Consider the following 26,391-nt stretch of genomic DNA (forward strand, 5'->3'; position numbering starts at 1 on the left):
GCTTTAAAATTACACAGGAACAGCAAATACCCTTTCAGGTGTCCATCCTCATGCTGGCAAAAACTAGGCACATATTTACTTGTGAATAATGTGTTGTAAATTGTTAGGATACTGAATCTGTAGCTCTAGCCACATCTTTTTCAATGGGGAGCGAAACGTTTGAAAGTCAGACTAGAAGTCTTGCTGATTAAATTAAAAATACGCCTTTTAAATGAATGTAAAAAATGGTATAGATAAGAATTAAGATTTTTTTCTTAAGTTTAATGTTTTCACTAAAATATCCTGTAGCGTAATCATTACTTTGATGGTACCTAAAAACTAGTTTACAGCCAATATCCTTAGTATTACCAATACATTCCAGGTTTAGGGTGCTGGTATTCAAGCTAAATTTCTGTTGTTGTGATGGGCAATCCGTGTTAAAAGCACTTACAGCCATGACATAGATGGGTCATAGCTGAGAAAAAGATCTTACACTTACACTCTGTCTGCCAGGACTAGTAACTGAACTGGAATAAAGGACTTGTCCCTTTTCAGTTACTTGGACAGGCTGTCTCATGTTAAAATCTGAAGATAGGATATAGAGAATAAACCAAGGAAATCAGGTATGCCGTATAAGATCAATGTACTTTGAAATATACAATTTTTTTAAGGCCTGCCTTGCAGCACTAAAGAAACTGGATTAATTGATGAAACAATGTACAGTGACAAACGTGTGCATATTTGTTATATCTATCAGTTGCTCTAGAATCCTTTGACTGTTTTCCTTAACTTTCCTATGTAGCAAAGATGCTTATGCATTCATTCTGCCACAATGCTATCACTCTCTGCTTTCTCCTTCCATTTCCATCTGCCTAAGAGTATCTACGAGGGAAGCTTTGGGTGTGGATACTTAAAAGAGAGGAGAGCATCAGGACTAGTCTTTTGTGAAAACACTACCTCACTCTATAGAGCACTATTTGTGAGTTCTCTGGTGTTATTTTATATAAATGTTTTTTGATCTGCCAGAGTGTGGATTAGTGCTACTAAAGCCACTCACACTAGTAGAATAATGGAGCATGCATTTTGTTTTGCTGCATGGTTTCAATGAGTGTGCATTATTTTTGTGCTACATTTTTATTGTATTTCAAAGATTTTCAGTTTCAAAGATTTTTAATTTTAGAGATCAGCATGATATTGGGTAAGTAAATTACACATAATGATAAAAACTTAAGATAAGTAGGTTATTAAGGTCTTATTTTGCTTTGTTACACTGATAGAAAAATAAAATTTGTGCTATAGCAGAATATTGTGGTTGAAGTGTTCACTTGTATTGGGAATGAAATTATGCTGTAATAAATTATTTAAAGCCAATCTCCCTGTGGTTGCTCTTAAATGACATGTGAACACTTGCAACCTCTCCTCACCTGTTCAAATTTCATAATAAAAAGTATATAGTACTTTGTGCTGCTGAAAGTATAAATTCTTTGTAAATTCTATTTCACGTCATTAGCTTATTTTGTTATGCAAATCCCTGGGCCTTTTTTATTTCCACCAGTTACTCAGTACTTTTTACCTGCATAGTTTTTTCTGAACACTACGTTCTTCTATGGTGACAGTCTTTAATGTAATTTAATTAATAGTCTTTAATTATAAACAACACTATGGACAAACAACTTGGTAGTTATCTGTGCCTTCACAATCAGGAAATCTGAACTTGAAGGGTAAGCCATGTATGCTCTTTAACCTGAGGTTTCAGGTTACGGCCATTCAAGGTTAAAGTTCTGCTGTCTATTTCTGGTGTTCAATTCGCAGCAAACTCATTGATGAACTGAAAGAAGTTAATTGCCTTGTCCTTTCTGCTAAAGTTTTCCTGTGGCAGTCATTTCTATGTACAAGTAAGATAAATTTAATAACAGTTACATAAATTTAAGTTATATTTTAATGTTATGAATTATAAGCAAGTACCTCCAAGTTATCTAATTGTTCATTTGAATCTAGAGCGGATCTGGGACACAAGTTCAATAAACTGATTTAACCTAAATCAGTAAAGTTTTATACTACATCCATCCAGATTTATCTTAAACTGGTTTTGACCATCTTGAAAGTGGTTTATGTGCACTGAACTTCCATTTTGTTACAGATCTGAACTGGTTTCTGATCATTTATACCAGTTTCTGTAATTTCTAAAAGTCTCTATGGGCACGTATACATGAGATGCTTAATGCGCAGAAAACTAATTGTACTGCTTGTTAGCGTGGTGGGCAAAACCCATACTAATGCACTTACGTGCAGTACGTTTAGTCTAATGCACTTTAACTTTATTAAAAAAGCATTCATGTGCACTAACGTGCAGTAGCGCCAATTACAGCACATTAAGTTAGTACCTGTCCTATGTGGGCAAACGTAAACATATACTATAGAAGGCTGTTTTCCTGGCACTAAAATTTTAAGGCAGTTGTGGTTGCCATCCCCCTGCTATAAAATACCATAAATAAACTGGCCATAATGGAAATGCTGTGGCTAAATTGTGTTGAGAATCTCCCATTTTGGTGGTTTCTTTGTGGATCTTTGTGTGTGTCACTTCATATTGGGGGACATCTTCCTGGGAGGATTTCCATTTCAGACACTGCAAAAATTTAAATATTGTAGGTGACTTATAAGCCAAAGTTCCTTTAAAAAAATGCTTAGGGTGCCAAAGGCATTTAGTGGGGATTTTTTTTCAAAAATGCCTTCCTATTAGTGTTAATATGCCATGTGCTTAGTGCTGACATACATAGGACCAAAAATATGCCTGCTTTTCAAATTTTGAATCTGCATAATGTACAACTTGGGTAGTGTTTAATGCAGCTATTTCTAGGTCAGTATCTACCATAGATCAACTGAGGATGCTGTCAGGGCTTCTGCAACCACACATTAAACCCCCGATATGAGCTATAAGAGGATGCTTATTAATCAGTTATGCTTCAAGATATGAACTGACCTATATCTGAGGTCAGGAAGAAAACAGTTTGCCATACTGAATAATTTGTGGCATATAACAAGAGTTTACACTTTCCTGGAAAGTCATTGGTATTGGTCAGTGTCAGAGGAAAGATACCAAAATAAATGGGCCACTAGTTTTTTCAGCTATAGCAATTACTGTAATGTTTTGATTTTCTTTTTTGGGAAAAATTGTCGAGACACAAGATTATGATTGGGGCCCAGGAGATGTTCCATTTTATTAGGATTTAGAAGAGTCTGGCTTTATCAATTATTATATAGGTTTGTTTTTTGCTTCAGCTTTTAAGTAGTTTGATCTAAAGCGAAGCTTACATTTGTTCAATTTAACGGAATGCTTTTTGTTAATATTTAGTGATATGCTATAGAGTTTTTTCTTTCTTTCTTTCTTTGTAACATTTCAAAAGTAGAAATCTTCAGAAGATGCTTCTTTCCAGAGAAGGCATCCTCTGTATGCGTTGTTCGTAATTGTAGTTCAAAGAAAATAATGGGAAAAGATTTTTATTAGTATATATTCATCTGAGTAATTCTCTTTTGATGGTAACTGAGACTAGATTAGAAAAACGTGTTGGGGGCTTCAAAGTGACCTGGAACTTTTGAAATTATTTGCTTGATTAGTTTATGAAACTCATGGCTCATGAAGAGCCACTTTGATTTTATTCATTTTTATTAAAATCTCTAGTGTTATAATTTTTAAATTAAGAATAGTGCCTCCTACAACTTCACTCTCCATGCAGGCACTTAATAGATGCTGTTAGCTGATATCACGGTTATTTGGGATAAGCTCCTGACCATGTTTTAGTTGATGGAAGTTTTGCCATTGATTTCAGTGGTGCATAGGTTTCGACATAAACCATGGAAATAATGTGGTTCCTCTGTGTCGCACTATTTCTACTTCTGCATTGCCCTAGTTAAAGTTGCTGCTTTGGTACTTCCTAGAACAGAATGCAGGAATGGAAAAAGTTCTTAAGATTTGAAACAGATTATGGATGGTGAATAATATATTGGGGGGTTTGTGATGTTATAATTTCACAGAAGGTAGGTATGGGTGCTGGTGAGAACCAGCGGTGTGCAGGCAAAAGGCAAACTTCAAAGAGTGAAAGTGTTTTTAATTAGGAGGGCTTGAAAATAAAGATACAGTTCTATGAGGGTTATTTTGAAAAAATGCTTTGGAATATTACATTTACACGTATGGTCATGGTACCTCAAGTAGGGGTTCAAAAAACTTCTTTAAGTTTTGAGAGTAACTTTGGAGGTTGCTTACATAATATGATTTTAGAGTGAGTGATTATGGAGTACAATATATTCAGAGGATTGTGTTTATGACCACTCACTTGTATCATCCTGATACTTTTGGAAATTTAAATATTTTGTCTTTTTCCATGACACTCCACAATTCTTTTGATCATGATTTATATTGCTCTCCAGTAATTTCTTTCAAAGTTTTATGCACACTGGAACCCAGACTCCTGTACTTGAATACCAGGAATACTACAGTACATACCATTTAACTTTAGGATGTGACTAGCAACTTTAAAACAAAAAAATAATTTTATAGTTTCTTTATAGTTAAAGACTACTGCCATTTTTTTAATGTTGGTCATCTGTGCATTTGGATTTTGAAAAGGTTTTTTTTTGTGGAAAGTACTGGTAACATTGCTTTCTGTCTCAAGTATAGCATATTTGAAAACCAGCTTGCACCAATTCCTGATGTGCCACATTCCTGAGCTTTCCAGCAGAATTCATCATTGCAATCAAGAGGAAGTTCTGCTTGGAAATTAATGAGATGCTATGGCACCCTTGCTAGGCTTCTGTTTCCTTTATTTAAAACCCTTAATTCCTAAATTACTGCAAGTTTCCCTGTTTTACAATATGTGCATATCCCTTCAACATAATTGTTACTGAGGTAAGGTAAGGAATTTTTTTTTTAGTTAATGGAAAACGGTCAGAGGACAAGGTAATTATGTTGTTAAATTTGGGCAAATATCCAAAAACTCTGGCAGATTTTGTACATCTTCAAGTTAAACTAGTAAGTATATTGAATTCCAAAAGTAAGTGAGCTACTTGTCTGGTGGCAAAGAACAAAATGAACAAGGAAAGGTACTAAAACTACTTACGTTTTGTATTAAACGGTATTTTGGAATAAGTGATTGATTTCCCCATAAAAGCAGTACCTCCCTGACTCACCCAACCAACTTGCTTTTCCTCTGTTTTGTGGTGTGATACTTTAGAAAATATATTCCTCCCATAATAAAGGAGGACAATAAAAAGAGGCTTTTAGGACAGTCAGCATACCATATAACTCATGCAATAAAACTCATTGGTGCCTATGTATTTATCAACATAAGCCAAAATTATACAGGAGAAGTGGATTGAAAATGACTGTTTAAAAGCAGATTAGCACTGGAAGAAGACGAAAGAACAAAAAGCTTTCTTAGGCTTCCTTTTGGAAGTGATTCCTTTATCATTTTGTTTGGAAAGGTTTTTTAGTTTGGGCTTTTTTCTCTTCTATGTTGTCATGTGATTACTTAACCTCATAAAATAACTTAACTGCATGACTTATTAACCCTTCCTATGTTCATTCTCTCTTGACTTAAAAGCAAAATCCATTAGAATTTAACCCTGATGGCTTGAAGAAGGCTGCTGTTCAGAAAGCCCTAAAGGTAAAACCAATATAGTTCTCCATTTAAGGTCACAGTGTTAATTGGAAACACACAAATTTCCACATCTTCCAACAGTCAATGGAATTTCCACTCTTAATGTATTTAGTATCAGAGTATCCAACTCTCAGCACCAAGAAGTAACTGATGTGGTAAAGACATTAATGGAATATTTTTTTCTGTAAGAACTTAGACTCTAAATTAAGTAAATGATACATAGTCTGCTTTAGAAAGTTAGAAAATATTAAATTCTACCTTAAAGTGTATTTTATGATCAAGGCTGACATGAAAGTAAAACATCTACATGCTGAATATCAATAAAGTCTATTAATTTAGCTGGGTTTAAAGATTAATTTTTCTGTTGGATATTTTTCCTGGAAGCTTCCAGTCCCTTTCTACAAGATGGTGAACACTCTAGCTCTAGGTCAAGTGCACTATATTTGTGAGTAGTGGCACTGGAAAGTTGGTATGTTAAGGAGTTGTAGTGAAAACTAAGCTCCACTTAATAAAAACTCCCTTAATTAATCTCGTTAACAACTGTACACACTGGCACTATTACTTGAAAGCAACAGCTTCCGGTTACCATAACTTTTTAGTGACCTAAAAACAGAACTAGAAATATTAATTTCCTCAACTGAAAAGATGCATTTCAACTTTCAAGTTATTGTATAAATGCACTGTAAAATATTTTGAACGAATCTGTTTTGTAATATCCATCTGTTTTTACACAGAAAGAAGCTTTTAAAAAGAATGTGTATTCTTTTTCTTGATTCAATTTTTATTTAAAAAAAAACCAAATCTTTCAGTTGTAAGTATTTAAACATCTGTGGATACCATGTGCTTAGATGAATGGTGTAGAAAGTCCAGGGACTCGGAGGCTAATTTAAGAAGAGCATTAAAATTGGCTCAAAATTAAAGAGGCTTGTGAATTTATGAATTTTTGTTTGGCCAGCTTGTCCACATGGGGAAGATCCTGTGCAGAGAGCTTGAGTGTGAATTTACAGCACCATAGCTGCCCTATACAAAACTCTTCTTGTGAGGGAAGAGTGCCTTTTTGTAATGTGGCATACTTTCTAAGTGAAGCAAGCTACATAATACCTATTGTACCATTAGGGTCCCTATGGACAGTTAGTGTGGAGTAGCTAGGACACTGTAAATTCACATCCTACTTTACTGCATACTCACCAATCTATGAAGACGAGCACTTGGAGACAGAATGGTCCTGTGAGCAGTAAACTTAATCTTATTAAGGACAGATATTACTAAGGTATTCTGTGTGCAAATATATGTAGGGTCACTTCTTTCATCAGGAATATAAACAATGATTACTAGGCACAGTATGATAATTTCTGTTAATATTCCTGTAGATTGGTCCTTATCATGAAGAAAAGACAACTTCAGGCAACATTTTGTGAAACAGGTTCAAAAGAAATCTTATTCTAATCTTCCAGTGACATTCTTGAATTTATTATCCTGTTATTCCCTAAAAATGGCATGCCTCAGCTGGTTTGATGGAGCTAAAATGCTTTGAGTTTAAAAAAGAAATGCATCAGTGTCCAAGGAAGGAGTGTTCTCTTACCACTAAAAATCAGATCACGTCAAGTGAACTGTTACATTTAGAAAGATAAATTGTGTAGCTGTAGAGAGCTATCAATCATGAACTATTTCTTAATGATTTATTTAATGAGCCTAGTCATTCATTCATTTCATTTTGGTGGCCTTACATGCTCGGGGTTCAACTAACTTTTCTTTTTGTCTAATTATCTCCTATGAGGTAACATTCAAAATACATTAACCATGTATGCTGTACTTCTAAATCTTCTAAACTACATTAACAGCTGCTTGAGATGATTAACTTTCATGTCTATCTTTGCTTTTTGGTTCGTATAGACAAATATAAAATGTGTTATAGAAAACATGGGAAGGAAAGTTTTACTTTTATGTAGCTTTATTCTAAATCAATGTTTATTTTTACAGTTTGGTCTAATGCTATACAGCTGGTAAGCAAGGCTTAGATATAACAGATGGTTGATTCTCTAATAAAGAGTATTTGGTAAACTATAAACTATACATCAGGTACATTACAGTGCATCTTTCTGTTTCCCCATTGACAAGGAGAATTATGGATGATTTGGTATTGCACCTAGTTTAATAGTAATATTGCTTTGTAAACAAATTAAGCTTCCTGAGTTTGTGCTTTCTCCATGTCTCCCATCTGCATGCAGACCGCAACATTCATTTTGCAGTACTGATGATGCTCCATCAGCTTTTGGGGACTGTAATGTTCATTAAAGTATGCAAGATTGCAGTTTTCCAACAGTTTTATTCAAAGAAATGGAAGGAATCTAAAACTCCAATGTTTGTAGTACTCTGCTTTAAACTAACCAGCTATCAGTTGTTGTGGGAGTTCATAGCATGAATGTGTTAACCAGCTAAAAAATTTCTGCCCATGTAAATATCTTCAAGCCACTAAAAATTAGGGACAGTTGCAGAGATACAGATGACAGAGTGCATTTAAATTTTGACAATTAAAAAAAATATCCAAGAGCAAGAGATGTTAAATTCTTGCGTTTAAGCAGAAGGAAATGCAATAGCATATTTTAACAATAAAATTTACACTTTCTCTTTATCAGTCAGGAAAAAAAATAAACAGCAATCCCAATCCACTTGTCTTATTATCAGTTGGACACAAGGCACAGGAAAGTAAGGTAAGCTATCACTGAGTACTTAAACTACCCCCATATATGGTGCCTGATGTATTATATGAAAGCCTTGGTCTTTGTCAGTAGTTTGAACCTAATACAAGTTAAAATTAAACATTTGTTTAAAGTCATGTCTATCTTAAATCAATTGCTAGTTAGTCACAGACAGGCCAGGGTTTATGTGAGTATGTACTATACGCAGCCTGGAACCTTACAATGAGCACCATAAAAGGTAGAAGCTAAGTAGCTGGAATTGTACTTCATACAACGCAGTTCACCAAAACTATGTGAAATTGTTACTCCACTTTACTTCTAAAATGAATTTTGTTTATTAAATGTCATATTGTACCATATGTGCCTTGTAGTAACCCTGTCTGGACCTTTTTTTAGTCAGTCACATTCAAAATATGAACTATACAAACTGTCTGTGTAATATGAGTGCACATTTGATGCCAACTTTGACAGAAAAGTACTTTACTTAGTTATTTTCCTCTTCAGATTCGATACAAGACCAATGAACCTGTATGGGAGGAACACTTCACTTTCTTTATCCACAATCCCAGACGGCAGGAACTTGAAGTAGAGGTAAACTTACTTTATTCTCATGCATATTTTCCTGCTAGGGTATTTCTACAATAGCATCCACAGCCCAGAAGGGAGAAAGAAGTGTTTGTAACCAATATTTGCTGCCACAACTGTCTGCTGATGGCTCACATTTTTACGTTGTAAATCAATATTTTTGAAACAATTGTTTGAGCCTTAACAAGCTGCTTTTTCAGCCAACCATTAACTTATAAAGGCTACTTTTTTTCCTTTAGCATGTGCATATCTCCCATGTCCTCATCCAACCTGAAGTGCCCTACTGTATCCAATTATTAAATATTTTTGGGCAGCGAAGGGAAATAGAGTAATTAAAGACTAGTTTGGTTAATGCTGTTCCCTGATTCTTGTGAGAATTCTTTGCTTATGGGAGCCCAGTTAGACACAACTATGATTGTTTTTCTGCATTGTATTAGCATACTTTTATCTTCTAATAAAGTAGTAACTGAAGGGTATGGATATCAAACTAGTGCAGTTCTTTGTTGATTCTTGTTCCAGAGGCACACCTATAATTGTCGGGCCAGTTAAATTTGGGTTAAAAATAAACTGTATCTGAACTTGGTAAAAATGTTGCAATAAAACCATAGCTTCCTTGTTTTTTTGAGTATTTTTATAAAGCTAAGCGTAACCTCATCTATATTGGTTGTAGGTCAAGGATGAACAGCATCAGTGCTCCTTGGGAAATTTCAAGCTTCCTCTAAGCCAACTGCTCGAAAGGGAAGATCTAACTATGCATCAGCGGTTCCACCTGAACAATTCTGGTCCAAACAGCACTATAAACATGAAGATTGCACTCAGGGTATTATAATTTTTCTCCTTTAATTCATAAATGGTTAAGAGTTTTGAGGAAGCATGTTTGACACTTACTCTAGTGTTTTATTTTCGGCTTAAACAAGAGGACAACAGACTTCTCTTAAGTATTGTGCTGCTTGATATTCTTGAATGTTACAGGATAGCAGGCAACAGTGTTGCTGAAGTAAAAAAAAGTTGCATTAGAAGTGTACTTTGTGGTTTTACTATGACTTGTGTCAATGGGATTTAAAAAGCGTCTTCAAGAGAAAAGTGAAAACAGGTTGGGTAAATGTGCTTTCAGTTTTATGTTAAGGAACAACTCTCTTATGAGACATGCTGAATTGGAAACTGTATCCATGTTAGATGCATAAGTAACAGTAGACTACTATTCAGGAAAGTGATGACTTTTATTATGCATCATATCTTTTATATATACTATATGCTCAAAACACTATGCTGAATTAAATATGAAAAACAGGGATAAAAATCAGTTCTGCTGCAAATGAATCATAATGATTTAAGGCATTTTGCTTAAAGAGAAATTAGAAGGTAGAGGAGGAGAAATTCTGATGAGATTTCAAACAGATGAGGATGAAAGCTAAGGGAAGGCTTCCCAGATAGAGTGGAAAAGTATATAGCATTTCCATCTTCGTGATCTTTTTCTCTGGTTTGGCTAGTGTTGATGAAAAAGCTAAGTAAAGGAATAAAGTGAATATTTGATGGTTTATTAGTTTCGAACCAGTTTCCACAGAGGTTTGGAGGTTGTACTTTTCAATGCGAAAGGTTTTATTCATTCATTCTATTAACAAGACTCATTTTACTTTTCTGTCTTTGTTCGCTACTGTATTTGCTTGACTATAAGACAAGCTTTTTTTCCCCCAGTCACCATGGGCGGGGAGAGGGGGGAGTTCCTCAAACTACATCACATTAAACTGCTGCCAAAAGCAGCGTGTGCTTAGTAATGGAAACCAAGTATGTAGTTGATTAAAGGCAGTCAACTCTGTGCGTATCCATAAAGCAAATGGCCCATATTGGGCAAGCATATATTTTTTTTTGCAAAAATATTTATTTCCTCTGTGCATGTGTGCATATATATATGTATAGAATAACTGTACAAGCTTTGTTGAAAAAAAAATAATATATAGATCTAGAGAGATATAGTTATACTAGCCAATTACCCATCAGGAATGGTGGGTGGGGACGGAGTGCAGCCACCCACCACCCCATGCCACCACTGCCTCCCAGGAATGGGGGGGTGGAGCTTGCCCTGCTGTCCCCTCCATCCCCCTTGGCCAGCACCCCATGCCGCCACCACCTCCAGGAAGCAGGGCTGGGAGGGGGAGACCATCAGTGTCCCCTCCGTCCCCACCATCATGGCGGAGTTCCACTGTGGCCTCCTATCCAGAATGCTCTTGGAGCACTCTGATTGGTTGTTTCAGTTGGCATTGTGATTGGCTGTGAAGACAACCAATTAGACTGCAAATAAAGCATTACAGACAAACTGAGGCTTTTATTATATTAGACTAGCCAGTTTCCCCATCAAGAATGACCAGGGGGCAGGGGCGTGGACAGAGGCCTGTCCCCCACCCACATTGTGGGTCTGGCATTGCTTCCCCCCGAGTCCAGGCCCATTCCCACTCTACCTTCCCTTCGGGTCTAGGCTTGTTCCCCCCCCACACCCTGCGCTCTGGGTCTGTCTGGCCTGAAGTCACCTCCCTCCCCTCCCCGCTCTCCTTCCTCCCTCCCAGATGTTGGCAGGGTCCTTTTGGGGCTGTTGTCAAGTAGTGGTGGCAGTGAGGCACTGCCACCGTGCTTCCCTCCCTCTCTTCCCCTCCCTGCTGACTTTTGTCAGGGCCCAGTGGCTCTGTGTTCCCCTGCATCAAGCCCCACCCCCACTTCTCATCCTCAGCATCGCTTCAAGGGAGCGGGGTGGGGGAGCCAAGGCCAGTGGCACTGGCCTAGCCTTCCCCACGCTCCATCTGGTCCTCAGCACCACTTGCAGGAAGCAGGGCAAGGGAGCCTCGTCTTCCCCATACTCTGAGTGGTCTTTGCTGGTGCTTTGTCATCATGGTGGTGCTCAGCTGCACTGTCTGCTGTCAAATGCTTGTGGAATACTCTGATTGGCTGCTTCAGTCAGCCCATCAGAGTGCGTATAAAGAGTTATGGACAGACAGACAAACTAAGGCTTTTATAATATTAGAATATATACATCATCTAGCATAAAACTTTCCATCATAGACCTTAAACCACATTAAGAAACCAGACACCCATTACAATAAATGCACCTGGTCCCCTGCGTACCCACCCACTGCCCTTCTGTAATTCAATCACAGTCCCTTAGTTCAAGACGCAATTTGGGGTTTACATTCTCAGTTCATTCACTGTCCTTGTCACTGTTGATGTCGCTGTCATTTTCACAGCTGCTGATCCTGTTGCTGTCTTATTCACTGTCTCCGGGTCCAGTTACATCATTGTCCTTTTCATTCTCCCTGTCCTCTTCCCCTGTATAACTGTACAAACATACAAAGATAGGTTACTGCAGCCTATCTGAATAAGATATATGGTAGTGCCCATTGTGCTCAGTCCCCCTTAGCATTGACTCAGATCATGGTGAGCCACTACACTGAATATATTTTTATTTCTTCACTCCCACAGCTGAGTTGTGCCTTCTTTTCCATTTCCAATTATTCCTGTTTCTTTACCAGCCTTAAATGTCTGCCAAACATCATGAAACAGGGCCCCAAACAGTTCTTCCAGAATCCTTCTGTTGCCCCCCACCACCCAGCCTATCACTTATGATTAGTGTGGAGCCAGACCAGGTTGTCCTGTGCCTTATCTGAATATAATTTTTTGGAAAAACATGGGACTCATGACAAAAACACCTGGTTCCAGGCATGAGTGTGGGGGGCAGTAATTAGCACATGGGTCCTTTGTGGGGGGTATCTGGAGTATACACACATACTGAGCAATGCTGAGCCATGGAGTCACTGGCTTAAAATGCTGTTGACTCTGGTGAGGCCCAGCCCAGTGAATTATATGGTAAATCATGAGCCATTTGACTTTGGACTAACTTCATGCATAGTTTGTACTTGTTCTCTAAGTAGATGGTAAAGCACTACCTTAAAGCATGTTTATGGAGTACCTGTGCTAAAATTTGCAGTAGTTTCAAAAATGGTAGAATTAATTCATTCTGAATTACCTAAGTCTATGGGTACCCATAGTAACTTGCCTATATGCAAGTTACTTTAGGCATGTTTATTTCAAAATCAATGTTTTCAAATTTGCCCCTAACTTCCATGTGCTCAGGGAGAACAGGGTCTGGTGGAGGGTGGGGTAGGGGAGAGGGGCTGTAGGTGGAAGAAGTTGTGGGGGTAGAAGGCAAAGCTACTATCTGATTCCCCCAAATTTATTTCCCCTGTTGTAGCAGTGGGAGGGAGGCTTCAAGGCAAACCTCCAACAATTAAATTTAATGCCTGGAAAATTATAAGCAGACAAGGTCCTTTGCGTGAATATGATATCTTTTATTAGACCAACTTAAATAGTTGGAAAACAATTATTAAGCAAGCTTTTGGGTTCAAAAACCCTTAGTCAGGCTAAGGAAGTTTCAGCAGTTGATGTGTGCTCTTCCTGGATGGAATGAAACATAAAGAAGCCAGAGGCTGGGCTGGTCTGCATACAAAACAGGTAGTCAGTGAAAATATAGATTGAGGAGTCAAAGGGTGAGAGACAGGCTTTGGGGGTGGGGGAAGAGAGAGAAAGGGGATGAACTGTGGAGAGATACCTAGGGAGTCAGATGTCAGGCAGGTTATAATGCATCATAAATCCAATGTCTATATTTAGTCCGTGATTTTTAGTATCCAGGAGTATGACAGGAGTATCACTATCAGAGCTTTTCCGGGGTGGCTCCGCCCTCCTGTAATGGGCCAACCGCCTGCTTACTCTCCTGCCACGCCTTGATCTTACTTGATTAGGAGATGGTTGTAATCAGCGGGAGGCTGCCCATTTTTTCTGCGCCCCAGCAACAGGGGACACTACCTGCGGCTCCTTTTCCTCCCCTACACCGCAGCCCAAGCCTCGCAGATGGAGTTGACGTGGTTTGACCTGGGCCCTGTTATGTTCTGGCCCTCCTCTTTACTCCCGGGGCTCCTGGCTGCCCCTCCCGCTCTGGGGCTCCTCGCTGCCCTCCCCTCCCGCTCTGGGGCTCCTCGCTGCCCCCCCCTCCTGCTCTGGGGCTCCTCGCTGCACCCCACAAATGCTGTGCCCTCTCAGGCACCAGGAACCCCCACGCTACTGGGGAGTCCCTGTGAGGCCTCCTCCAACCCCTAACAGCCTCACCCAGTCCTCCGGTCAAAACAGTAAACATAAAACATAAAGCCCCTGGGCTACAACATAAAAACTAGACTGTCCGGTCAAACAAAATCTACTCCCTACTAGAGAGTGAGGGAGCAGGGGGGGAAGGAGGGCTCCCCAACCCCAGCAGTAACCGGGGGATGCTCTCACTGCCAGAGTCCTCCCCTCTGTCTGTCCGAGCTGAGTGCCTACTCCCACGGCTGCTGAAGAGGGACTGCCCTCCTGGCCTCCTACCTGGGCTTAAGAAGAGATAAGCCCTTCCCCTTCCTGTCAGCTGGTTTTACCAGTTGCCCTGGCAACCAGCACCTGTGCAGCCCTGGTGACTGGCAGCTGAGCCTCCCCCTTTTTGCCACTAGGGGTCTCCCCAGAGCAGTCTCCGCTCTCAGGCACAGGGCACCTGAGTGTACTGCGACAAGGAGGTTGATGAAGTGCAATTCATAGGCTCATCTCTGGGAAGTGTTTTGTAAATTTCCTTTGAGGATCAGGACTGAGACATTGGAAAGAGTGGTTTTCTTATGAGAAATGTGCCCCCACAGGTAATTGGGTATTCCTATCTTTGATAGATTTCCAGTGTGCATTCATTCTGGTGCGCAGTTGTTATTTGGTCTCTCCTATGTATTTTCCATCAGGGGATTTGGTGCATTGGATGAGATGTACTACATTTCTGGAGGTGCAGCTGCAAGATCCGGGAATGATGATGGTTCTGTTGTGGGGTGTAGTAATTGTGGGGGTGGTGGAGATGTGTTGGCAGGTTTTGCATTTCTTGTCATGGTGTGGTCTGGATCCATTCAGTGTGTTCTGGGCTTGAGGAAGTTTTATCATTCTGGATACTGATCATCGCGTCTAAAAACGAGATGTTGGTGCTGGAGTATTCTAGAGAAAGTTGGATGGAGGGATGGTAATTGTTAAATTTTTGATGGAACTCAGAGATTGTAGGTTTTCAGTCCAAATGATGAAGATGTCAGTGATATATCTTAAGTATAACAAGGGTTTGATGGTGCAGTTCTTAAGGAAGTCTTCTTCCAGGTGGCTCATAAAAAGGTTGGCATACTGTGGGGCCATTTTGGTGCCCATAGCTGTTCCCATCATCTGGAGGAAGTGTTGATTATTAAAAGTGAAATTGTGGTGTGTGAGGATGAAGTGTATAAGGTCAGTAATATCTTTGGGTCTGTATTCTGAGTTGTAATCTTGTTCCTGTAGATATGTAAGGCAGGCTTGGATGCCGTTCTGGTGTGGGATGTTTATGTCCTTAGACCAACAACAGCTACTACCTACACCCCTGGAAAATTATAACAAATTTATAAATTTTCCATTTATAGAATCTAATCACTGGAGGGATTGTTTTATATTTGAGTAAATACAGTATAGCTTACCAAAAATCTAATATAAAAAAGTCTTTATTTCCTGTATACCATGGTAGATCTTTAATGTTATGTGTATTTTTACTATCTAGGTACTTTCTCTTGAAAAGCAGGAGAGGTCTCCAGATCACCAACACTCAGCCCAAGTAAAAAGGCCTTCTGTTTCCAAAGACACAAGAAAATCTTTTAAGGCTCAGGTCCCTGTTTCTCCACCAGCTGATTCAAATAAGCCTGTCCAAGCTTCCCCAGTGATTGACAGTGATAAAAAAACTGATCTGGGTGAAAAAAGCCAAACTCCTAATGCCAGTCCCCAGTGGCCGACAGATCTCAGCCGAAGTTCCTCCAGTCTCCATGGCTCCAACTTCACCTCTTCTCCCAGCCACTTCTCAGTCAAAGAACCAACTCCAAGTATAGCCTCAGACATATCGCTGCCCATTGCTACACAGGAACTACGGCAAAGACTACGGCAACTTGAAAAGTAGGATCTTACAAACTTGTTTTTTTCATTGCATCTGAAAACATTAGCAGCAGTATTGTAAAAAAAAAAAAAAATCCTACTCCATTTGCAGTTCAGAAATGTTTTCTGTAGTGGCTTAGCACTGCAAACTCAACTTTAGTTTATATAAAAAAAATCAGTCTCTGTGCTTTTTGCTTCATAACTTCTTGGTAAGAAAGATTCTGCAAGTACAACTTACCTGACAGCTTTTTGTTGATGTAAAAGGTAAAATGAAGTCCAGCTTCCTCTCTTATTAGCTAGGTAGTGTTGAGAGAAGCAAAACCATGTTTTTGGCCAGTATGATATCAGTCCATCACACAGAGTGGTGAATTGCTGACCCTTCTGGAACCTACTGGCATTAATGTCATGAAAGCAGATAGGCTCAATGTAACTGGTTTTAGAGTTGCCCAGAAGGATGACAACTAAAGAATGTTATGTGAATAATTAATTCCCTTTAGATTAATTAGGATCACTGAAACAGGCCTTGGTTGTTGTTTAGATTCTCTCTTGGGTTTTTTAATTGTTATTATTATTAATTCATTTTTGATATTGTTGCAAAAGAGTAGCACTTTTCAGTAAAGACAGTGCTGCAGCCATTCTGTAATACATGAAAGGATGGCAACCCAGATTTCATAGATTTCATAGACATCAGGGCTGGAAGGGACCTCGGGAGATTATTGAGATACATAACAAGCAGCCTTTGCACCCAGAGTAGGAGCATGATGGGATGGTAGAGGGGACACAAAACTGGTGGCCACTAAGTCAGTACCCAGGGCTGGTGCTATGCTACTGTGGAAATTTATACCTACTCATTCATCTTTGTAGTCTGTAGGAACTTTTTTTAAATTAACGTTTTTTTTTTCATTGTGTAAACTAACCCATAGATTCATAGATTCATAGATTCATAGATGCTAGGGTCGGAAGGGACCTCAATAAATCATCGAGTCCGACCCCCTGCATAAGCAGGAAAGAGTGCTGGGCCTACATTACCCCAGCTAGATACACATCTAGCCTTCGCTTGAAGACCCCCAGGGTAGGGGAGAGCACCACCTCCCTTGGGAGCCCGTTCCAGACCTTGGCCACTCGAACTGTGAAGAAGTTCCTCCTAATATCCAATCTAAATCTGCTCTCTTCTAGCTTGTGGCCATTATTTCTTGTAACCCCCGGGGGGGCCCTGGTGAATAAATACTCACCAATTCCCTTCTGTGCCCCCCTGATGAACTTATAGGCAGCCACCAGGTCGCCTCTCAACCTTCTCTTGCGGAGGCTGAAAAGGTCCAGTTTCTCTAGTCTCTCCTCGTAGGGCTTGGCCTGCAGGCCCTTAACCATACAAGTGGCCCTTCTCTGGACCCTCTCCAGATTATCCGCATGCTTCGTGAAGTGCGGCGCCCAGAATTGCACGCAGTACTCCAGCTGTGGTCTGACCAGCGCCCGATAGAGGGGAAGTATCACCTCCTTGGACCTATTTGTCGTGCATCTGCTGATGCACGATAAAGTGCCATTGGCTTTTCTGATGGTTTCGTCACACTGCCGACTCATGTTCATCTTGGAGTCCACTAGGACTCCAAGATCCCTTTCCACTTCCGTGCCACCCAGCAGGTCATTTCCTAGGCTGTAGGTGTGCTGGACATTTTTCCTCCCTAGATGCAGCACTTTGCATTTCTCCTTGTTGAACTGCATTCTGTTGTTTTCTGCCCACTTGTCTAACCTGTCCAGGTCTGCTTGCAGCTGCTCCCTGCCCTCCGGCATGTCCACTTCGCCCCATAGCTTAGTGTCATCTGCAGATTTGGACAGAGTACATTTCACTCCCTCATCCAAGTCACTGATGAAGACATTAAAGAGTATCGGTCCAAGGACCGAGCCCTGTGGGACCCCACTGCCCACACCCCTCCAGGTCGAAACCGACCCATCCACCATGACTCTCTGGGTGCGACCCTTCAGCCAATTCTCCACCCACCGGACTGTGCAGTCATCCAAGTCACAGCCCCTTAACTTGTTCACCAGTATGGGGTGGGATACCGTATCAAAGGCCTTCCTGAAGTCCAAGTATATGACATCCACCCCTCCTCCTGCGTCGAGGCGTTTTGTAACCTGGTCATAAAAAGGGACTAGATTGGTCAGGCACGATCTGCCTGCCATGAACCCATGCTGGTTTCCCCTCAGCATAACTTGCCCAGCCGGGCTCTCACAAATGTGAGCCTTGATAATTTTTTCAAAGACTTTGCCAAGGATGGAGGTGAGACTAACTGGCCTATAGTTGCCCGGGTCCTCCTTCCTCCCCTTCTTGAAAATGGGAACCACATTGGCCCTTTTCCAGTCCTCCGGGACTTGACCCGTGCGCCACGAGCGTTCAAATATTCCCGCCAGTGGCTCTGCAATGATGTCGGCCAGTGCCTTCAGTACCCTCGGATGGAGCTCATCCGGGCCTGCCGACTTAAAGGCATCCAGTTCTTCCAAGTGACCCTGCACCACCTCAGGGTCCACGCATGGAAGTCTGGTGCCTTGCTGCTGCCTCCCTACCCTCCCAGTGAGAGACTTGTCGTGCCTCTCGCTTAGGAACACTGAGGCGAAGAACTCGTTGAGGAGTTCAGCCTTGTCCCCTCTGTCCGTCACCAATTGTTTCTGCCCATTTAGCAGAGGTCCTATTCCCCCTGGGCTTTCCTTTTACTCCCTATATATCTAAAAAACAATTTCTTATTGTCTTTTACTTGGGTTGCCATCCTCAGCTCCATGGTAGCTTTGGCCTGTCTAACTGCCTCCCTACAAGCACGAACAGAAGAGGTATATTCCTCTTTGGTGATCTCTCCCTGTTTCCACTTTTTATGTGCTCCCCTTTTGGCCCTTAGTCTGCCCTGGATTTCTCTGGTCAGCCAGGGAAGCCTCCTGGCCCCTTTCCCTCTTTTACCTCTCACGGGGATCGTCTCGCTTTGTGCTCGAAGGATAGTTTCCTTAAGGCACAGCCACCCTTCTTGGGCTCCCATCATTTCAAAACTACTACTCTGTAGTGCGTCCTTCACTAATCGCCTGAGTTCACTGAAATCAGCTTTCCTAAAGTCCAGCACGTTCACCCTACTAGTTACCTTACCCACTCGACGCCTTATGTTGAATTGTATTTTTAGGTGATCACTGTCCCCCAGATGGCTACCGATCTGTAGGTCCCCTACTATGTCATCCTCCGTTGCCAATACCAGATCCAGTAAGGCATTCCCCCTAGTGGGACCATGTACCTCCTGCGTCAGGTGGAGGTCCTGTACACAGGTTAGAAACCTGCGTGAGCGGTGGGACTTTGCTGTCTGTGTCTCCCAGCAGATGTCCGGGTAGTTTAGGTCCCCCATGACCACCGCCTCTTTAGCTTTTATGGTCTCTGAGAGTTGCCTCAGGAGCCCCAAATCTATTTCTTCCCCTTGATGTGGGGGTCTGTAGCAGACCCTTACCACCAAATCCTTTTCTCCTTGCCCCCCATGTAGCCTAACCCACAGTCCTTCTACTTCCTCATCCTTTGATTCTGTCTTGATGAGGGTTGATGTATATTGCTCCTTAACATAGAGCCCAACCCCTCCCCCCTTTTTCCCCACCCTGTCCTTTCTGTACAATCTATAGCCCTCGATATGTACCGCCCAGTCATGGGATGAATCCCACCAGGTTTCCGTCAGCCCCACTAAGTCATAGGCGTTTAGTGCAACCAGGAGCGCTAGTTCATCCTGCTTGTTCCCCATGCTCCTAGCATTAGTATATAGGCACTTGAGCCCTGCGACTGGTGCCTTTGCTGCCCCCCCTCTCCAAGTCCCAAAGGGCTCTTTGTATCTTACCTTCTCGTTCCTTACCTGTGCCGTATTGCTGTCCACCCCCTGTCTTTCATGTTCCCAAAGCTCTCTTTCTTCAGGCTGGGCTGTCCTTGTTGGTGCCACTTGGTTTGGTGGTCCACAGCTTCCCCCGCCCTCATCTTCCCCTCCCCCCGACGAGCCTAGTTTAAAGCCCGCTGGAGGAGATCCGCCAACCTGTAAGAAAACACACGCTTACCTTTGGGGGACAGGTGAAGCCCATCCCAGCTGAGCATGTCCCTCGTTGTAATGTGTGGGTCATTGTCCAGGAAGCTGAAGCCTGCCTCGAGACACCACTGCCGAAGCCGCCAGTTGGTCTCTCGGATGCAGTTCTCATGCCGTCTGCCGCGTCCGTTCACTGGTAGGATGGAAGAGAATACCACCTGTGCACCAAATTCCCTCAGCACGCCGCCCAGAGCCTGGTAGTCCGCCATCAGGTGATCGGGGGTCTCCTGGCCGCATCATTAGTACCCACATGGACAAGGACCATGGGGTAGTAATCGGTGGGCTTGATCCTGGCCTGGATTACCTCCGTCACATCCCGAATCTTAGCTCCAGGCAGGCAGTAGACCTCTCGTGCTGAAGGGTCCTGGCGACAAATGGGCCCTTCCGCACCTCTCAGGATGGAATCGCCTATGACGAGCACGCGTCTCCTCCTCTTCTGGGTCCTCTCGGCTCTCTTGATCTGTTTGGAGTGTGAAGAATGTGGCGTTTCTTCCTGCCCAAGGGTTTCCTCCTCCCTTTCCATCTCCTGCAGAGTCGCCAAGGCCTCGTACCTGTTCTCCCAGTATTTTTGTATCAGCTTTTAGTTCAACTGTTTAAATCAAGAGAGCTTATTATTTAAGACAGGATAAAATACATTGCCGTATTTTGATCCCACTGACAAGTTTATGCCTGATGAAGCATTTTTTGCAAACCTGTGTTTTGGTTTGCTTCCAATTTATTATTCCAAAAAATGGAAGTGAAGTTTCTTGTGTTTATGTTCCAGTTTGAATAGTTTGGGAACCTTAGTGGAGTCTTGTGTGTAGTCACTCCTGGGTAAACTGCAAAAAAAATTAAGTTTGTTTTTTTCATTCTACTTAAATAAAATGGCAGGAGCATTTAAATTCAAATTAGCTTAGAACAGGAGTTGGCAAAATGGCAGATCTGGCCAGTGGCTGGATTTCAGCAGCCCCTGCCTGCATTTCCCCATTTCTCAGCAGCCCCTGCCCACATTGCTACAGCTGATTTCCATGGAGACCTCAGCAGCTGCTGTGCCATTACAGCGCAGAGCCAGGGTTTCCATGGAGACCAGCTCCAGCAGTGGTGGCAGGGTACACAGCTGGGTGAAGAGTTGGTCCACAGCCAGGGCTGGGATCTTGCAGTGTTGACAGCACGGTCTGGAGCAGAGGCAGAGCATCTGTTGCCTACATACCCCTTCCCCGGGCATGCGGAGCTGCTGGGAAATGGAGTCCACTGGACTTTGCCCACCCCTGGTTTAGAAGCTTAACTAATATCCAGCTGTAAATTACAAGTAGGAAGATTACAACCTGGTGTCCGTTTCTGTTTGTTATTTATCACCAGGGAGGGTTTTTACTGGTATTATTATAGAATTTAGAGATGAAAACTAAAATCAACATAGGAAATGCTATTTACTGGGTCAAACCGTAGGTCCATCTAGCCTAGTGTGTCCTGTCTTGCACAGTGGTGGAGAATGGAGGGATGTTCAGGAGGAGGGAAAATAGGACACTTCTTGTTCCTCTCCCACTAAAATTGCTCTCTTATTGTGGTCCTGAATATAGTCTTGCTCTAGTTTCATCAGTTTTGTTAATGCTGCTTCAGTTTTCCTCTTCAGAAAAATTCATATGTGGTGATTTTTTTTCAAAGTCTTTTTGGAGAACATCACTTGTTCAGAACTATCTTGAGTACTACCTCCTCCTTTTTGACAGCAAAGTTTATAAGCAAGGTAAAGTGTATCAGGATGAAAATGGAAGTCAAATGAACAGTTGTATCTATAGTATACAGATTGTAGTGATTCAGGTAATGGAAACCTAACAGCAGAGCACTGGTGCAGTTTTTAGGCTAATTACGCTCTGCATTCTTTCCCTTGGAGCTGCATTTCTTGCATATGTATCATTAGAAAGCTCTGCCTAACAAAAAATGAAATAAATAGTGCATGGCATCAGTGACATGGATCTGCATGTATAACTCAAGTAATCTGTTCTTTTGTATATATTCAGATATTGACTGGAATGTTCTGTTTCTACTTGCAGCGGGACAACTTTGGGACAGTCTCCACTAGGGCAGATTCAGCTAACAATTCGTCATAGCTCACAAAGAAACAAACTAATGGTGGTGGTACTTTCTTGCAGGTGAGCAAAGACACCAAACTGCATCTTTGTGCATGTCTCTCTGCAGACTTACTCAGCTGTTGGCCAAAGCACGTTTTGATTGTTTGTTTGTTTTTTAAATCACATGTACCATAGTAATTTGCAAATGCCAAAAAAGTTTTTATCAGTTAAAAAAAACGACAGTTAAGTAGCCAAATCTCTGTTATTTGGATATTGCCTAACTAATTATAGTTCAACAACAGTATCTAGATCTCAGCAGTGCCTGAAAGTTACATAAAAGAGTTGCTGTCACTTTTTGAGGAAAAAGTTCAAGTACCCTGTGAAGTTTTTGGGAAGAAGTACATCTAAGGAATATGGCTGTGGACTGAATTCAAGAACCATAGGTGCTTCCAGCTCTGTCTACCATTTACCTCGTGTATGACATTCTGTAAATTACCTCATCTCACCTTTCCTTTCCTAACTTGTCTTGTCTCATTATATTGTAGGTTATATGTATTTTAGTTTACACAGAACCTGCCACAACAGGACCCTCTAATAAACAATTGTGGCTAACTCTCACGTCAGAAAAGTGTTGATGTAGTTCAGCAAGTTAATACCACTGGAGTTGGTAGCCAGAGAACAGCACTTTTTCAGCTCTTAAGCATCACACATATAACTCATTTCATCCTTCATATCTTTGTGAACCTTATTTAGCTATTGAGTATCAAATCACAATGCTAGTTCCATCCACGAACCGGGGGAGATGAACTTAAGTCATCGTTCAAAACCTACCTCTAAATAGAGGATTTTTTCTGAGTCAGTATTTTGTTAATTTTTTTCTCCAACCCAGTTTGAAGGGTAAGGCTAGGATCCAGAGTGACCTGGAGAAATGCTTTGAAATCAATCACATGAAATTTAGCAAGGACACATGCCAAGTCCTGCACTTGGAACGGAATAATTGCATGCACAAGTACAGGCTGAGAAATGACTGGCTAGGTTGCAGTACTGCAGAGGTGGACCTGGGAGTTGCACTGGACCCTAAGCTGAATATTAGCTGTGCTCTTGTTGCAAAAAAAATAAAATAAAAAGCCAATAGCATACTGGATGGTAATAACAGGATTGTCATTTGCAAATCAAGGGAACTGATTTTTCAGCTGTATTCAGCACTGGAGAGGCATCATCTGGAATACTGTTTCCAGTTTTGGGCCCCACACTTCAAGAAGGATGTGAACATATTAGAAATAGTCCAGGGGAGAGCAACAAAAATGACTCTGGCCTAGAAAACATGACTTATGAGGACAGGCTGAAAGAACTAGGATAGTTTAGTCTAGAGAAGAGAAGACTGAGGGGGATTTCATAAGTCTTCAAATACCTGAAGGATGATTAAAGAGAGGACAGAGATAGACTATTCTCTGTGGTCTTAAGGGACAGGACTAGGAGTAATGTTCTCAAGCTGCAGCAGAGGAAATTTAGGTTGGAGAGTGGGAAGAATTTTTTGACTATGAAGGTGGTTAAGCATTGGAACAGGCTGCCTAAAGAAGTTGTGGAACCTCTGTCTTTTGACATTTTCAAAATCAGGTTGAACAGACACTTGACTGCATGATTTAGTTAGGGTTGATTTTGTTTGGAGCAGGGGGCTGGACTTGACCTCCTGAGGTCTTTTCCCAGGCCTTCTTTTCAGTGTTCCTATGAAATCTCTCATGTTGAAGCTTTACTGCATTTCTTAGGAGAGTTTTTCCACAGTATAAAATCTTCAGGTGTTACTCAGTTTCATTGCCCCATTCCTATATATATCACCTTTGACTGTCCCTAAACAATTCCTCTTCATATTAATGACAGAATTAAATATGTATACCTTCTCATATCCTCACTTAGTGCTGAGACAGCCTAGCAGTACCTCTTTCTTGATTTGACAAAATGAAAGATGAAGATGCAAGACAGACAAGAATATATATATAAATAGGAGGCAAATACACTGTTTTTTTCTTATTTATTTTCTACTATTTTTCCTTTTTGGTGAGAATCTCTGTCCTTTTTTTTGGGCCACAGAAATCTAATTGCCTTTTCAGAGGAGGGATCAGATCCCTATGTACGACTGTACTTATTGCCTGACAAGAGAAGATCGGGAAGACGAAAAACACATGTATCAAAGAAGACATTAAATCCAGTCTTCGATCAAACGTATGTTAAAATACATTATGTAATATATAAAGCTATTAAACTTCCAGTGCATAAACTTGGGATAGGCAGGCGATTTTCAAATGAGATGGCAAGTTGTAATCTCTTTACTCTGTATTACACAATTTACAGAATTTGGCCTGCTTGTTTCTCCATTGGAAGAGTTTTGCCAGTAGGATCTGATGGAAACAGGAGTGTAGATGTGGCATATGATACCTAATGCCCTATTCAAGGAAGCAAAAGCTTTCAGAAATGTGCCTTGCTGCTAGCCAACTTATCTCCAGTAATATTAAGATTGGCAACTCTAGGTGGGTGGTAACTGTAGTCTTTGAAGCAGTGAAGGCATCTATTTGTGCCAAGAGGCATTCCAGTTAACATATTTGTCGAAGTATTTGCAGCAGTTTAGTGAAGTGTTTTCAAGGAGAGCTTCCAATATTCACATCTGTAGAGTCGAACCAGTGTTGCTAACAGCCTCCTAATGTAGGCAGCATCTGATGGTTTTGATTAGATTATGGGCCCCAGTTTTACAAAGGCGTTAGGAACTTCTGGAACCTCTGTAAATACGGGCATTGGTATAAATGAATATTCATTTTATCTAAAACTTCTTCTGTATACTGTCAGTTTGAATTTCTCATTTGACTTCACTTGAACTGTAAACAATTTAATTATGTATTCTGGCTTTTTTGATGACTGACAAATGTGCTTTTTAAGTGATTTTTGTGTTAAAATGGATACATATTTAAAACAAACTTTTTGAGACTATAGCTCTTTTGAGACCTTTTTGAGAACTTGGGAAACTTTTTGAGAACAATCGTTTTGAGAATATAGGAATAACATAACAAGCTGTTCCTATATATTGCATCTAGATAAAATGTTTTGCAGACTTACAAATAAAATAATACTATAAATGTGCTTCCACTTCAGTAAACGGAGAGGAGTGATGGACTTGTATACTTGTATATCAATTGTAAGTGGTAGTGCAATGAAAAATTTCAGGCAACAACGGACTGAATCCTAAAAGCCCCTGGGGGAAATGTGATTGAGATGCACCATTAACTTGTGCTGTTGCCTACTTTCACGTGTGGCTGCATTTGACGTCCCAGCTCGAAAACCAACTGGGCATAAGTAGTCTTCAGCGCCGACAAGGTTTGAACATGCATCTCTGGAGCCATAGCAAAATGTCTTAACCATTCTATGACTATGCCTCATCCCAGATATCACCATTTATGACTGGTGGGACATGCACATCTTTAAACCTATAAACAGTAAATCGTGAAAAGACAAAGAAAATTTAGGTTACGTGTGGGCTCCTTGAGAAGTATGGGGTAGCTCTAGGCTGAGGATATTCAAGAGCACCTTTTCTTCTATTTTCAGTCTACGAGAAAATTAACATAATTGTTAATACAACAGTTCTGAGGTGAAAGAGCCTTGCAAAATGATGCAGTTCTTGCAAGGTTTCATTTTCTATTCTGCTATGTAATACTTCTGACTTTATAGCGGAAATGTGGAAACCAAGTCTTCCCTCCTTGGTGCTGTCCTTGACAAAGTGCCCCAGGTGGTATTCTGTATACAAGTGACCTTCTTCTGGTGACTTGAGTCGTACTAGCTCAGCCCTCAGGAGGGTTTGTTACCACAGAGGGAAATGCTGGGTGTCTGCCATTGCCTACAGCCAGTTCAGGAGGCCATATGTCCCGTTGGGGGAAGAGCGGGTATAGTGGCAGAGAAGGATGGACATCTGGTCTCCCTATGATATGTTAGCAAAAGGGGTTGAAATGACTCTACTAGAGCCCTGGTTTTACAGATAAACAAGGAAAACATAATTAGTGCCTGTACACGAGCGCAGACTGCTCTAATGCACTGTAATTACAGTGTGCTGAAGCAGACTCGATTAATTAAATTGCTGGAGCATGGTAATTATCACACTCCAGCAGCCTCCTGCATCTCGTATATTAGCATCCCCATGCTTAAAAATGGCGTTGGGGGCACTTGAGCTAAAGCTCATCGAACATTCAATGAGTTTTAATTCAAGCACCCTCACCACCATTTTCAAGTGTGGGTTTACTCTTACACAAGACACTGTGGTGCTTTAAAAAGCACCACCCCTCCCTCGCCCCCAGAGCACCTGTAAAAGTGCCCAATAGGCTGG

The 26,391-nt window shown here is 41.2% G+C and overlaps 1 protein-coding gene across 4 annotated transcripts in view; it reads left to right on the forward strand.

Annotated features, from left to right (window-relative positions):
- The window catches only part of ESYT2 (extended synaptotagmin 2), a 147,889-nt gene that overhangs the window by 113,013 nt on the left and 8,485 nt on the right, over positions 1-26,391 (forward strand). Inside the window, exons 14-21 of one of the 4 annotated variants that reach the window (XM_090047597.1) lie at positions 857-958; positions 5,577-5,639; positions 8,270-8,344; positions 8,837-8,923; positions 9,588-9,737; positions 15,534-15,919; positions 22,011-22,109; positions 24,117-24,248. In XM_090047597.1, coding sequence (XP_089903723.1) covers positions 857-958; positions 5,577-5,639; positions 8,270-8,344; positions 8,837-8,923; positions 9,588-9,737; positions 15,534-15,919; positions 22,011-22,109; positions 24,117-24,248 — 1,094 coding nt within the window. The remainder of the gene's footprint in view (positions 1-856; positions 959-5,576; positions 5,640-8,269; positions 8,345-8,836; positions 8,924-9,587; positions 9,738-15,533; positions 15,920-22,010; positions 22,110-24,116; positions 24,249-26,391) is intronic. The other 3 variants (XM_090047595.1, XM_090047596.1, XM_090047594.1) reach the window with 3 other exon arrangements.

The sequence above is a fragment of the Crocodylus siamensis genome, chromosome 5, assembly GCF_052110815.1.
Source record: "Crocodylus siamensis isolate JL-2025a chromosome 5, ASM5211081v1, whole genome shotgun sequence".
Taxonomy (NCBI): Eukaryota; Metazoa; Chordata; order Crocodylia; family Crocodylidae; genus Crocodylus; species Crocodylus siamensis.